The sequence below is a fragment of the Bufo gargarizans genome, chromosome 2 (genome assembly GCF_014858855.1).
Source record: "Bufo gargarizans isolate SCDJY-AF-19 chromosome 2, ASM1485885v1, whole genome shotgun sequence".
Classification (NCBI taxonomy): Eukaryota; Metazoa; Chordata; class Amphibia; order Anura; family Bufonidae; genus Bufo; species Bufo gargarizans.
In genome coordinates, this window is record NC_058081.1 from 24,823,145 (window position 1) to 24,836,669 (window position 13,525).

At 42.0% G+C, this 13,525-nt stretch overlaps 1 protein-coding gene across 1 annotated transcript; it reads right to left on the reverse strand.

The window, feature by feature from the left end:
- Positions 1 to 297: 297 nt before the first annotated feature.
- LOC122925540 (olfactory receptor 1361-like) lies at positions 298 to 1,230 on the reverse strand. Its single transcript, XM_044276899.1, has one exon. The coding sequence runs from the start codon at positions 1,228 to 1,230 to the stop codon at positions 298 to 300; it is 933 nt and encodes a 310-aa protein (XP_044132834.1).
- Between the last annotated feature and the right edge of the window lie 12,295 nt (positions 1,231 to 13,525).

A 13,525-nucleotide genomic window follows, 5' to 3' on the forward strand; every position in this document is an offset into this window, starting at 1 on the left:
GAAGCAGCCAGGAACCAGCAGCAGTGGGACAGCAGACTGGTCAGTCTTAATTTTTTATGTTCAGGGCACAGGTTCACACCAAAGATGCTCCAAAGATTAACAATAGAAATGGCCAGTTTGCAGTGTTCGCCCCGCGAACACATGCGATCTGCCATCTTAACTGACAATTCCGGCGAGGCACAGTTAAGTCCTTACCTGTACCTGTGCATGAGCCGGTTTGAAATGAAATGCGGTCTCCGGGAGCAGGCTGTTCGTGGGCGAACACTGCGAACTGGCCATCACTGATTAACAATCCCTTTAAGAAATAACCTTATGTTTTCTTAAAACATCTAAAACGTCTTTGTTCCTCAGACTATAGACCAGAGGATTTAAGGCTGGCACCACTGCCACATACAACAAGGAGAGCATCATGTCCAGTTCTGTGGAGCTTTCAGAGTCAGGATTCATATAAACGCTCAGAGAAGAAACACAAAAGAGTAAGACAACTGTTAGATGAGAAGAACAGCTGGAGAAGATCTTTAGTCTTCTAGCCGATGTTTTGATCTTTAGAATGGAAGATATAATAAAAACATAAGAAGTCAAAATCATACCAAATGCCATAAAACCTAAAGTATATCCTTCTGATAATATCACAATGTTCACATGTTTGGTGTCACTGCAGGAGGCTCTCAGAAGGGCTTTCATATCACAGTAGAAGTGGATGATATCTTTGGAATCACAAAAAGAAAGACGAGATATCAGGAAAAAATACAGCAACGAGTTCAAGGTACCAACTGTCCATGGGTAAAAAGAAAGTATAATACATACTCTTTTATCCATGATGATGGGATATTTCAAGGGGACACATATTGCCACATATCGGTCAAAAGCCATAGAAGACAGCAGTAAAAATTCTGTATTCACACATGCCACATACATGAATAACTGAGTGAAACAGTTTGTGAAGGAAATGCTGGTGTTCTTAGTTATTTGTGAGTCCAGAAACTTTGGAAGAATAGTAGAAACATAGGCCATGTCCAGGGTAGACAGGTTACACAAGAAAAAGTACATTGGAGTGTGTAGTCGTGGTGCCGCCCATACAACTGCTATAATAATCAGATTTCCTAACATACATAAAATATACATCAATAAAATACTGAGGATAAGAACATAGGAGAAATTCTGAAGTCTTGAGAATGCTATCAGGTGAAAATCTTCAGAAAATGAGGCATTTATTACCTTTACATACATCTGTAATGAAAAAGGGTCAAAAATATAGTCAAGTGAATTGTTATCTGTCAAAATATAATAATTGGGTGGCAATTAAAACTTTAATTTGTAAGCGTTTTAAACATTTTGGATAAAGACAAATTTTTCCTTGAGTTAACCAGTCTTAGGCCTCTTTCACACAGGCAAGTTTTCCGCACGGGTGCAATGGGTGAGTTGAACGCATTGCACCCGCACTGAATTCGGACCCATTCATTTCTATGGGGCTGTGCACATGAGCGGTGATTTTCACACATCACTTGTGCGTTGTTTTATTTCCCCTAAATAATAACATTCCATCACTGTGCTCATCACATGGTCCGTCACATGATCCATCACCATGGTAAAAGATCATGTGATGGACCATGTGATGAGCGCAGTGACATCACCACAGGTCCTTTACCCAGGTCCTGAAGTAAGAAGACAGAAGAGAAGACAGGCTGCGAACAAGTGGATTAAGGTGATTTTTTTAACCCCTCCAGCCGTATTGTGCTATGCATTCTGTATTAAGAATGCTATTATTTTCCCTTATAACCATGTTATAAGGGAAAATAATACAATCTACAGAACACCTAACCCAAACCTGAACTTCTGTGATGAAGTTCGGGTTTGGGTACCAAACATGCCAATTTTTCTTAAATGCGTGCAAAACGCATTACATTGTTTTGCACTCGCGCGGAAAAATTGCTCATTTTCCCGCAACGCACTTGCATCTTATGCGGGCAAAAAACATGACGCCCATATGAAAGAGACCTTGAAGTTATCTTTAACTAAAGCAGTTTTTTTGTCTGGGGATATTAGCTCTGACAAGTGGCGGGGTAATCCAGGAGAAGTGTTTTCGGAAAAAGAGTTACCAGCTCAATCCATAATGTATCATCGTTTTTTAGGAACCTAACTAGTGTATATAATGACCAGATGCGCTCTTGGTGGGAAGTACAAACCCTAGAAGCCTACCTTAAAAATAAGATGTGGGCTTAGAAATCCCATACTACCATCTAAGAAGCAGAAAGGAGACCTAAGACATCCACAATTGGATGAGTGGCAGGTAATTAACCTCTCCAAGTGATCTCTTACAAAAGTGGAAATGTGTCTACTAGGCAAAGGTTTGTCATTTGTCCCAGATTGTGCATATAATCAGCAAGTTTTTTGTCACTCATGACAGAGATCAATGTCTGAGACTAGGCATAGAAGAAAATAAATTGCCTGATGTAAGGCTTTTGGCGGGGCTTATGGAGGAAAGTGAGCGGGATGTGGGAGCAGGTCCCTTCACAGACCTACGGATCACCTCTTGGGGCGACTTTTCACCTATAGACGCCTTTGTCACCATAGTCACAGAGAGACTTAGATCCCATCTTTAACACCTTAACAACAACCATGGGGGGACATCCAATTTGACACAAGATGAGCACGTGGCCTTAGAAACCCTGCAGAACGATCACACAATCATTATAAAACCCTCTGATAAAGGGGGGAATATGTTGATCCTGGATAGTGAAAGCTATGTGGGTATGTGTAAGAGAATCCTGGATAATGACAAATGTTACAAGAAACTGGATAGTAATCCAACAGAAGGATTTAGAAGGGAGTTGATGCAGATACTGGAAAAAGGAAGGAACCAAAAATGGATTGGAAAGGCAGAATTTGATTTCATGCTGCCAAAACACACAGTGTTACCTTCTTTTTATAGCCTTCCAAAAGTACATAAAGGGGTGTCTCCCCTAAAGGAAAGGCTGATTGTGTCGGGCATAGGGAGCATCACGGAAGGAGTAAGCACCTATGTGGATCAGGTTCTTAGGCCTTTTGTGATTAGTCTACCTTCCTACGTCCAGAACACAATGGATGTTCTGAGATGTTTGAGCGATGTTCAATGTGAAGAGGGTACGTTACTGGCAAGTCTTGATTAGTGATGAGCGGCAGGGGTCATATTTGAATTTGTGATATTTCGTGAATATTTAGTCAAATATTTGTCATATATTCGTTAGTTCGTATGTTCGTTATATTCTACATTCTTTTTTTTAATGCGAAAATCGGCAAGGTAATGATTGCGTAATATGCGAATAATGCACACTCAATACAGGCGTGGGCCAAAAACTAATATATAGCACTATAGAGCTATATATTTGTTTTTAGAATATTCTTAATTTTTTTCCATCTAAAGTGAACACTGCTTCTTGCTGGGACAATGATGTCATTGGCTCACAGGCAAGAAGCAGGGAGGAATCATGTGTTCAGATGAAAAAAAAATTAAGAATATTCATCATAACGAATATATAGCACTATATTCTAAATATTCGCGAATTCCCGAAGTGCCAAAATTGGCATTTAAAATTTGCTATTCGAATATTCACGCTCAACACTAGTCTTGATGTGGAGGCCCTGTACAGCTCCATCCCACATAAAAAAAGAATGTGAAGCTGTCGGGGATTTCCTGTGGGAAAGTGGAACACACCTCGCACTGCATAATGAATTTGTGATGACATTGCAGAATTTTTTTTTGAGCCACAACATTTTCTCCTATGATAGACGCATCTACCACCAGATCAGGGGGGTGACGATAGGGAGTCCATGTGCCCCGACATTTGCCAACCTCTATCTGGGTTGTTGGGAGAAGGGGGTAGTGTTCGGGAAACCTACGGAACGATGGGACTCATCCATCTTGATGTGGATGAGGTTCATAGATGATGTGTTTGTCCTGTGGAGAGGTATCAAGGAAGGATTTGGGGAGTTTGTGTCCTCACTTACTGTAAACAAGTTGGGACTATTTTTTACATCCGATATTAGTGATACCAGTCTTACCTTCCTGGACCTCTCTATCACAATGAATCAATCTAGGAAGATAGTCACAAACCTGTTCCTCAAGTGCACTGCCACCAATTCCCTGCTCAGATGGGACAGCGGGCACCCAGTATCACTGAAGCAAGGTATTCCTCAGGGCCAATACCTCAGGGCCAAACGGAATTGCTCGGAGTGGACTGACTTCAGGAAAGCGGCAGATGATCTGCGTAGGAGATTCATGCAGAGGGGCTACCCCACATCATGTCTGGGGGAAGCCTTCCATCATGCTGCAAGCTGTGAGAGGGAGAGATTGCTGTACCCGAAAAAGCGAGCATTGGATGATGGCAAAATGAGGATTAATGATGTGGCCTATAAGGAGGTGTGTAAAATCCTGCAAGACTCTTGGAGTATCCTACAATCAGACCCTGTGGTAGGTAATCTGGTGGGTGAGTACCCACTAATCTCCTATAGGAGAGGGGGGAACCTCAGAGATAGGCTAGTACACAGCACCTTTAATACTCCCGTTAGCGACACCTGGTTTTCTAAGAGACCAGTAGGGACATTCAGATGTGGCAATTGTGTGGCCTGCAAGGCCATTAAAAAAGGTAATATGTTCCCCGGTTCTGTGACAGTACAAAGTTACTATATACGATCCTTCATCAATTGCAGAACAGTGGTTGTGTTATATCTGGCCACCTGCTTATGCCACAAGCAATATGTGGGCAAGACCAAAAGGGAATTCAGAAGGTGGGTGGGCGAACACATATCAGATATTTCCAAGCAGAATGACACCCCACTGGCACAACATGTCACTATACATCATGCCAGGAGATCTGATTGTGTTAGCTTTTAAGGGATTGAACACGTGAAACCATCCCCGAGAGGAGGTGACCTGGAAAACTGGTTACTACACAAGGAGGCTAAATGGACTTTTAGGTTACAAACATTGAAACCCAAAGGCCTCAATGAATTTATTTCATACACTTGCTTCATATAGTGTCTTCCTGTTGGCCCTCCCCTCTCCCTTTTCCATGTCAGTGTTGCCCAGTGTTTTACCATTTAGTATGTACGGGTGATTTGCATTATTCATTTGCATGTGCATAACCTTACATTTGTCAGTGTTAAACCTCATCTGCGACTTCTCTGCCCAACTGTCTAATCTATCCAGATTCATGTGTAGCTGTAAATTTTCCTCTTCAGTGTTAATTACTTTACACAGTTTAGTGTCATCTGCAAAAAATTTACTGTGCAAGCCTTTTACAAGATCATTAATAAATATATTGAAGAGAATAGGGCCCAATATTGACCCCTGAGGTACCCCACTAGTGACAGTGTGTACCGTTAATAACCACCCTCAGTTTTCTATCATTTAGCCAGTTACTTACCCACATACAGACATTTTCTCCCAGTCCGAGCATTCTCATTTTATATACTAAGCTTTTATGCGGTACAGTGTCAAATGCTTTGGAAAAGTCCAGATATATGACATCCATTGATTCACCACTGTCAAGTCTAGAACTTACCTACTCATAGAAACTGATTAAATTAGTTTGACATGGCGGACCCCTTATGAAGCCATGCTGATAGGGCGTTATTTGCTTATTTTCATTGAGATTCTCCAAGATAGCATCTCTTCGAAAACCTTCAAACTGTTTTCCCACAACAGATGTTAAACTTACCGGCCTATAGTTTCCGGGCTCTGTTTTTGCACCCTTTTTGAATAATGACGCCACATTTGCTATGCGCCAATCCTGTGGAACACTCTGTCACGGCTGAGGATGGGGAAAACCCTCAGCCGTGCGGTGCCAGGTGATGGTAAGGTTGCTACTTGGCCAGAACCACAGAATTAGGGAGCAGGTCACCTCCTAGCGCTTCCCTAATCTGACCCTGACTCCTAGCTGCATGAGCCGCCCTTAAAGGTAGGAGGGCCCATGCTCAGGAACCTCAGATCCCTACTGACCCTCCGTCGTTCCCTGAACTAGGAGCTGGGTAGACAGCCCGTTCCTCCTGGACATGGAGAAACAGGAGTCTAAAGTGGCCAAGCTACAAGGGGAACAGAAACAACTTATGGCAGTGACAGGCAAATGCAACCAACACAACACTAACCTGCCACAGGCAACAAAGCCTGGAACCCATGTGCAAGTGCTGCTGTTCAGAACACAACCGAACACAGCACACACCAGACATCACACAGGAACCCAGGACCATAAGCTGCAATAATAAGAAAACCCCACACACACCTTCATAACACCGTGTAACATAATTTTATGACCAGAAGGGTGGCCTCCACTGGCAGATGGTGATTACCCAGGAGGATGTCTCCAGCACTGCATGGCTGAAGAACCCCCTCTGACTACTGCTCTAAGCAGAGGCTTTATAGCCCAAAGTAGCCACACCCACACTCAGACACACCCAGTGTTCACACAGAAAGAAGGGAGTTAACCCTTCCTACACCAGGCAGGGTAGTGAAGCCACACAAAGGGAAAAGCACACCAACACACTCACCTGTTACTGCCGGCAACGGCATGCGTGGCAACCATGTCCTGAAGAACAGCCAGCAGGCCGAGACACTGCCACCACATGCATACAACACCAGATGTTGCCGCGGACAACCGCAAGTGAAGGGAGGTATCTAAGTGCATGCAAACATAACCTCGTGCACAACAAACAGACAAAGTGCATACATAAAACTACACGTTGCCAAAGAAAACCGCATGCACATCTGTTGTCCGCGGCAACCGCATTTGAGGCATACAACTAAGTGCCCCCAGCTGCGGTTGACACAACACCCAGAACGTGGGCAACTGCAAACACACACACACAACAGGTGAAACCGCATGCACTTGACCGTAAGCTGCCTAGCAACAGCTCAGGCTGCTATACTGCCAAGTACCCAATCAAGTTGCCAGCGGCAACCACACGTGAGGCAACCTACAAGCAGCCCTTACCATGTGGTTGACAATAGAACCAAACCTCAGGCAACCTCATGCGGATCCAGAGTAACGACCAAGACCACGGGTCGTGACACACTCCCTGTCAGTATAGAGTTTGTAAATATCAGAAATAAGGGTCTGGCTATGACATTACCTAATTCTCTTAGGATATGGGAGTGTATGCCATCTGGTCCTGGGGATTTGTCTATTTTAATCTTTTTAAGTCGCTGTTGTACTTCTTCCTTGGTCAGACACGGCACTTTTAATGGGGACTTTGCTTTTACATTCTGCATTTCATCTGACAGTTTATTTTCCTCAGTAAATACAGTGGAGAAAAAAATATTTAATAGCTTTGCTTTCTCCTCATCGCTCTCTGCAACTCCCCCCTCATTGCTCTGTAGAGGGCCGACACCTTCAGATTTATACTTTTTACCATTTATATAATTGAAGAACATTTTAGGGTTAGTTTTGCTCTCTTTGGCAATTAATTTGTCGGTCTCTAGTTTGGCGGCTTTTATTTGTTTTTTAAATTTTAATTTTTTTTCCTTATAGTTTTTCAGTGCTTTCTGATTCCTCTCCTGTTTTAGTGATTTAAATGCTTTATTTTTGTCATTTATTGCTTTCTTTAAAGTTCTATTTATCCACATTGGTTTCCTCTTGTTCCTTAACCCTTTATTCCTATAAGGCATGTACCTCTCACAATTAGATTTTAGGATGCTATTGAAAATATCCAATTTTGTAGCAGTATTTTTATTTTTGAGGAGTTTGTCCCAGTTAGTTATGCCTATGGCCTCTCTTAGTTGGCTAAATTTAGCTTTTTTGAAGTTTGATATTTTTGTTCCTCCCTGTAGAAATACTCATTTGAAGGATAATTGGAAGGTTATTACTTTATCGTCACTATTTCCCAGGTGTCTCCCAACCTGCACATCTGTTGTTCTGTCAGGTCTATTGGTTAATACTAAGTCAGTATGGCCGTCCTTCTAGTCGGGTCCTGAACCAGTTTGGAAAGGTGATTGTCGTCGGTTATTGCCAAGAACCTGTTTCCTTTATGAGATGTACAGGTTTCAGTTTCCCAGTCTATATCTGGTTAGTTAAAGTCCCCCATAATAACCACCTCATTATGATCTGCCGCCTCATCTATCTCGTTTAGTAGTAGATTTTCTGTGGACTCTGGTATATTAGGTGGTTTACAGTAAACTCCTATTAGTAATTTATTATAATTTTTGCCTCCATGTATTTCTACCCACAGTGACTCCACATGTTCATGTCCCTCACTTATATCTTCTCGGACTATTGGCATTAGACAGGACTTTACATAAAGGCAGACCCCTCCCCCTTTTCACGATACTTTCTAAACAGACTGTAACCCTGTACATTAACCGCCCAGTCATAGCTATCATCCAGCCATGTCTCAGTTATTCCCACTATGTCATAGTCCTCCTCACACATCACTAAGTCTAGTTCACCAGTTTTATTAGTCAGGCTTCTGGCATTAGTATCCATACATTTAAGAGGTTTATGTATATTTTTTACCCTACCCCTTTTCCTTCTGAACTGTTCTAGTCCCTCCTTCCATTCCTCCCCCAGTCCCACTACCTTGCCCCCGGTCTCTATCTGAGAGTTACTACTTACCTTGTCCCATTCCTGCAGCTTACAGTCCTCTCTCCTCTGCATGCACAGATCGCTCTGTAGCATGGTGTGGGCGGAGCCTATGCAGATTACCAGGCTGCAGGCTCCGCCCACACAGGTCGGCAGCATGATCCCTGCCTGCAGGCTGAATGGTGGAGCGGAGAGAAATATTCCTGCTTCACCATTCTGTGCGCCACCGGCCTGAAGGAGCGGAGGAGTGTCGAGAGCTGAGCGGTGAGTGAAGGGACCCAGCTCACTGAGCTCCAGAAATATGTGCCTTCATCTGTATTGATGGAAGTGCTCATTGCTCGGGTATGTTGTTTGCTGACGCTGGCCTTGTTAGACCCCATGCTCATTGCAGAGAACACTTTGTAAGAATACAGATTCTCTAAAACTTTACATAAAGCAATATATTATGGAAATATTTTCCTCTAGAAGAGTGATTGTCAAAATGCGGTATGCATACTCCATGGGGTACCTGCTGCAGGTTTAGGGAATATGCAGGAGGGCCTGCCAACATTTAAATGCATCCTCAAGACTGTGATATAGTTGAAAGTTGTAGCAGGGCATGGGAGTGATGTCTCTGAGCCCCATCATTAACTCTGATAGGCCAAAGGCTACCTGAGTTCGGCTGTAAGCAACTCAAGACTCAGACAGGAAGAAGCTTGTGTCTTGCACTGCACTGGAGACCTAGGCATGAGGTGAGTATTTGGGTTTGTTTGTTTTTTTGTTTGGCAGTATGCTGTTAATACATAGGGTGACACTAAGGGCAGCAGTATAAAGGGTAATTTTTGCCTTATGGCACACTGGGCTCACTATAGGGGGAATGATTACTACTAGGTGGATTGTTATGGGCTTTATTATATTACTACTGGGGTGCTATGGGCAACATTATTACTATTATGGGCACTATGGGGACATAATATTTTCTAAGGAACACTTGGAAACATAATTACTACTGGAACATTGTAGGGGCCCTATTACTACTAAAGCCACTCTGGGAGATAATTATTACTACTGGTGTGACTTTTGAGAGCATGAGTACTGTAAAGGGTACCCTGGTACCGAAGTTAGAAAGATGCGCTGGCCTCTACATAACTTCAGCATAACCTGCGTCAGTCTAAATCTATGCCAGCTTCGTTGGTGACTTACATTTAGACAATTTTCTATGTCTAAAACAGGCAGTACAAAATAATGAATGAGAAGGGCCTGCTGGCCTGTCCCCTTCCCTGCCCATTCCACACCCACTTTTTTAGACCTGGCATGAGCTGGGAAAAGTCAGATTGTGGCGCAAATAACCTTTGTGCCACAATCTGCGCCAGAATTACGTCTAAGATAGGCGTATTTCTGGATAATAAATGACCCCTAATATGTTTCTGCAGTACAGTATTGAACAGCATGAATGGAGATGATGAGGAAAAAGAACTTATACTGTACATTAGAGCAGATGTCATTGGACGTAAGAGATATTAACCGCTTTAAGTCCGCCCATAGGATATAAACGTCCTATGGGTGGACCTCTATTTCTGAAAGCACGTTTTAAAACGTCCTTTCAGAAATAGCAGCTGCACGCTAATCGTGCAGCTGCTGATCGGGTTGCCCGCTGTCAGTGACAGCAGGGCAACCCAGAGATAAGGCAGGGACAGTTCCCAGGTGTCCCTGCTTTGTGGATCGCTCCTGCACGCCGGGACCGGAGCGTGCAGGAGCTGTGTGAGGTCTTACAGAGACCTCGATCAGCCCTGCTCTGAGGCTGTACAGCGCAGAATCATGCTGTACAGCCTCTCTGGGGGGTGCATTTCCACTGTAACTGGGGCTACTATGTCAGCCCCAGTTACAGGAGAAATCAACAGTGAAAAAAAAAAAGAAAAAGTGAAGCAAATGTCCCCCAGAGGTCTTGTATGACCTTATGGGGGACGAAAAGTGTAAAAAAAAATAAAAATAAATAAAGGGTTGAAAAAAATAAAATAAAATAAAGTTTCACATGTAAAAAAAAAAGTCCCCAAGTAAGGAATATTAAAAAAAAAAAATTAAAAATAGAAAAAATAAAATAAAATAGACATATTTGGTATTGCCACGTCCGTAAAAAACAGCTCTATAAAAATATCACATGAACTAACCCACTAACAAGCAATTTTTGTCACCTTGCATCACAAAAGGTGCAACACCCAGTGATCAAAAATGCGTATGTCCCACAAAATAGAACCAATAAAACCGTCACCTCATCCCGCAAAAAATGAGCCCCTACATAAGAAAATCTCTAAAAAAATAAAAAAACTATAGCTATCAGAACATGGACACATTAAAACATAATTTTTTTGTTTCAAAAATGCTATTATTGTGTAAAACTTTAATAAATGAGAAAAAGTATACATATTAGGTATCGCCACGTTCCTAACAATCTGCTCTATAAAAATGTCACTTGACTGAACCCCTCAGGTGAACGCTGTAAAAATAAATAAATAGAAACTGTGCTAAAACAATACATTTTTTGGTCACCTTGCCCCATAAAGTGTTATAATGAATGATCAAAAAATCATATGTACCCAAAAATAGTACTAATAAAACTGGCACCTTATCCCCTAATTTCCAAAATGGGGTCACTTCTTGGGAGTTTCTACTGTAAGGGTGCATCAGGGGGCTTCAAATGGGACATGGCATCTAAAAACCATGTGGAGTTCCTTTTCTTCTGCGCCCTGCCGTGTGCCCATACAGCAGTTTACGACCACATGTGGGGTGTTTCTGTAAAGCGCAGAATCTGGGTAATAAATATTGAGTTTTGTTTGGCTGTTAACTATCGATGTGTTAAAGAAAAAATTGGATTAAAATGGAAAATCTGCCCAAAAAGTGAAATTTAAAAATTTGATCTCCATTTTCCTTTAATTCTTGTGGAACGCATAAAGGGTTAACAAAGTTTGTAAAATCAGTTTTGAGTAACTTGAGGGGTGTAGTTTCTACAATGGGGTCATTTATGGGGGTATTCACTATGTAGGCCCCACAAAGTGACTTCAGACCTGAACTGGTCCTTATAAAGTGGGTTTTGGCAATTTTCTTAAAAATTTGAAGAATTTCTTCTAAACTTCTAAGCCTTCTAACGTCCTAAAAAAATAAAATGACATTTCCAAAATGATGCCAACATAAAGTAGACATATGGGGAATGTTAAATAATAAATATTTTATGAGGTATCACTTTCTGTTTTAAAAGCAGAGAAATTGAAATTTAGAAAATTGCAAATTTTTCACATTTTTGGGTAAATTTGGGATGTTTTCATAAATAAAGGTGAAATATTTTGACTCAAATTTATGACGATCATGAAGTACAATGTGTCATGAGAAAACAATCTCTGAATGACTTGGATAAATAAAGGCGTTCCAAAGTTATTACCACATGAAGTGAGATATGTCAGTTTTGCAAAATTAGGCCTGGTCAGGAAGGGGGCAAATGGCCCAGATGGGAAGTGGTTAAGATATTAAGTATTCTCTTGTATGTTTTGTACCGCAGAATTTAATTTATAAACTAATATGATTTCTGTCATTTTGACAGGAAGATTAGTGCTGCATGCTGCACTCTTCTTTCTGTCAAATCTAAAAGAACTGCTGACAAAGGCTTAGAAAGACCGTACAGTATGACTGCGGCATGAGAATAAGCTTTTTTTGCTAACATTTATCACAATGCACTTTCTAGGCGGTATTCGGTTTCACCTTCTTGTCATTAGAAGTACTTGCCGTGAAAAGGTCAAGAAACACTACCCTATACGTATATGAAGCATATAAAATCAGGGAAATATCAGAGACATAATACACTTAATATAATTTTTCAAATCATTACATGAAAGCATAAAAAGTTAAAGTCTGTTTACTAAGGGCAAAAAATACTGTACAATATATCATATACAGAAGTGATAATCTACTGTACCTGTGTCTGGCTGTAATTTACCTGAGATGTCACAGGCCTCTTCATGCTCTGCTACCTTGCTTTTATTACAATGAACCCTATTTATAGTTTTTAGAAGACGTGTTACTATTCCCAAAAGACAAATTTCTAGAAATAAATAATAAGCTATTCTCATGATACTCATGTGCAATGTATACTAGAAAATAAGGTAATAATGTCCCTACAAGCTGTTAAATATAATCAGAGTTAAATATACCACACTTAGAGATGAGCTGGGTTCGTTATAAACTTTCCCAAATTTTGGCTGCTAGACGAACCAGAATCTCTTCAGGTTGGCTTTGGCCGAATCCAATAAAGTGTTTGGCTGTGAATGAAGGTGGATGGGTCAATGCAGTGTGTGACAAAAAATTATCTTAGCACGGTGTACAGTCACAACCAAGCTTCTATTCTAGCGTTAGAGGCAGTGAAACGAAACTCCCTGCCTCCATCTTTACTACATACTGCCACAATGTGTCTGGGTCATCTGCCCTGTCTTCCACATAGCCCTGTAGCTCCTCTGGCTGCTCCTGCTCTTCTGCTCCTCATCTCCTGTCACCTGTGTAGAAAAACCATCCATTTCTCTACGCATTGCTTGTGCTCGAATGTCCTCCTCCTCTAGTTCAGCCCCCACAGGGCTCATGTAGCTGTGGGATGTAGTCGCCATGTCTTCTGTCCTCTGGTCAGCCAGATTTATCTGTTCCAGGACATGAATCAGTGGTATGACGTTGTTCATACCGAAGCCCTGTCGACTGACAAAGTGGCCTCCTCAAAGGGCCCGAGTAAATGGCAGGTGTCACGCATGAGCTGCCACTTGCTAACATCGAAGTTACACAGGGGAGTACCTCTGCCCACCTGTATCATGAAAAAATAATTTATGGCGTTTCTCGGCGCTCGGCGGGCGGTGATCGGAACAAGGTGCCTGCGGAACAAGGTGCCTGTGGTTTGCGGTTTTACCTTATGCGCCGGAACAAGGTGCCTGCGGTTTGCGGTTTCACCTTATGCGGTGGGCGGC

Bases quoted from the DNA above. Each gene is read 5' to 3' on its own strand.
- LOC122925540 (XM_044276899.1), bottom strand. From the start codon at position 1,230: ATGTATGTAAAGGTAATAAATGCCTCATTTTCTGAAGATTTTCACCTG.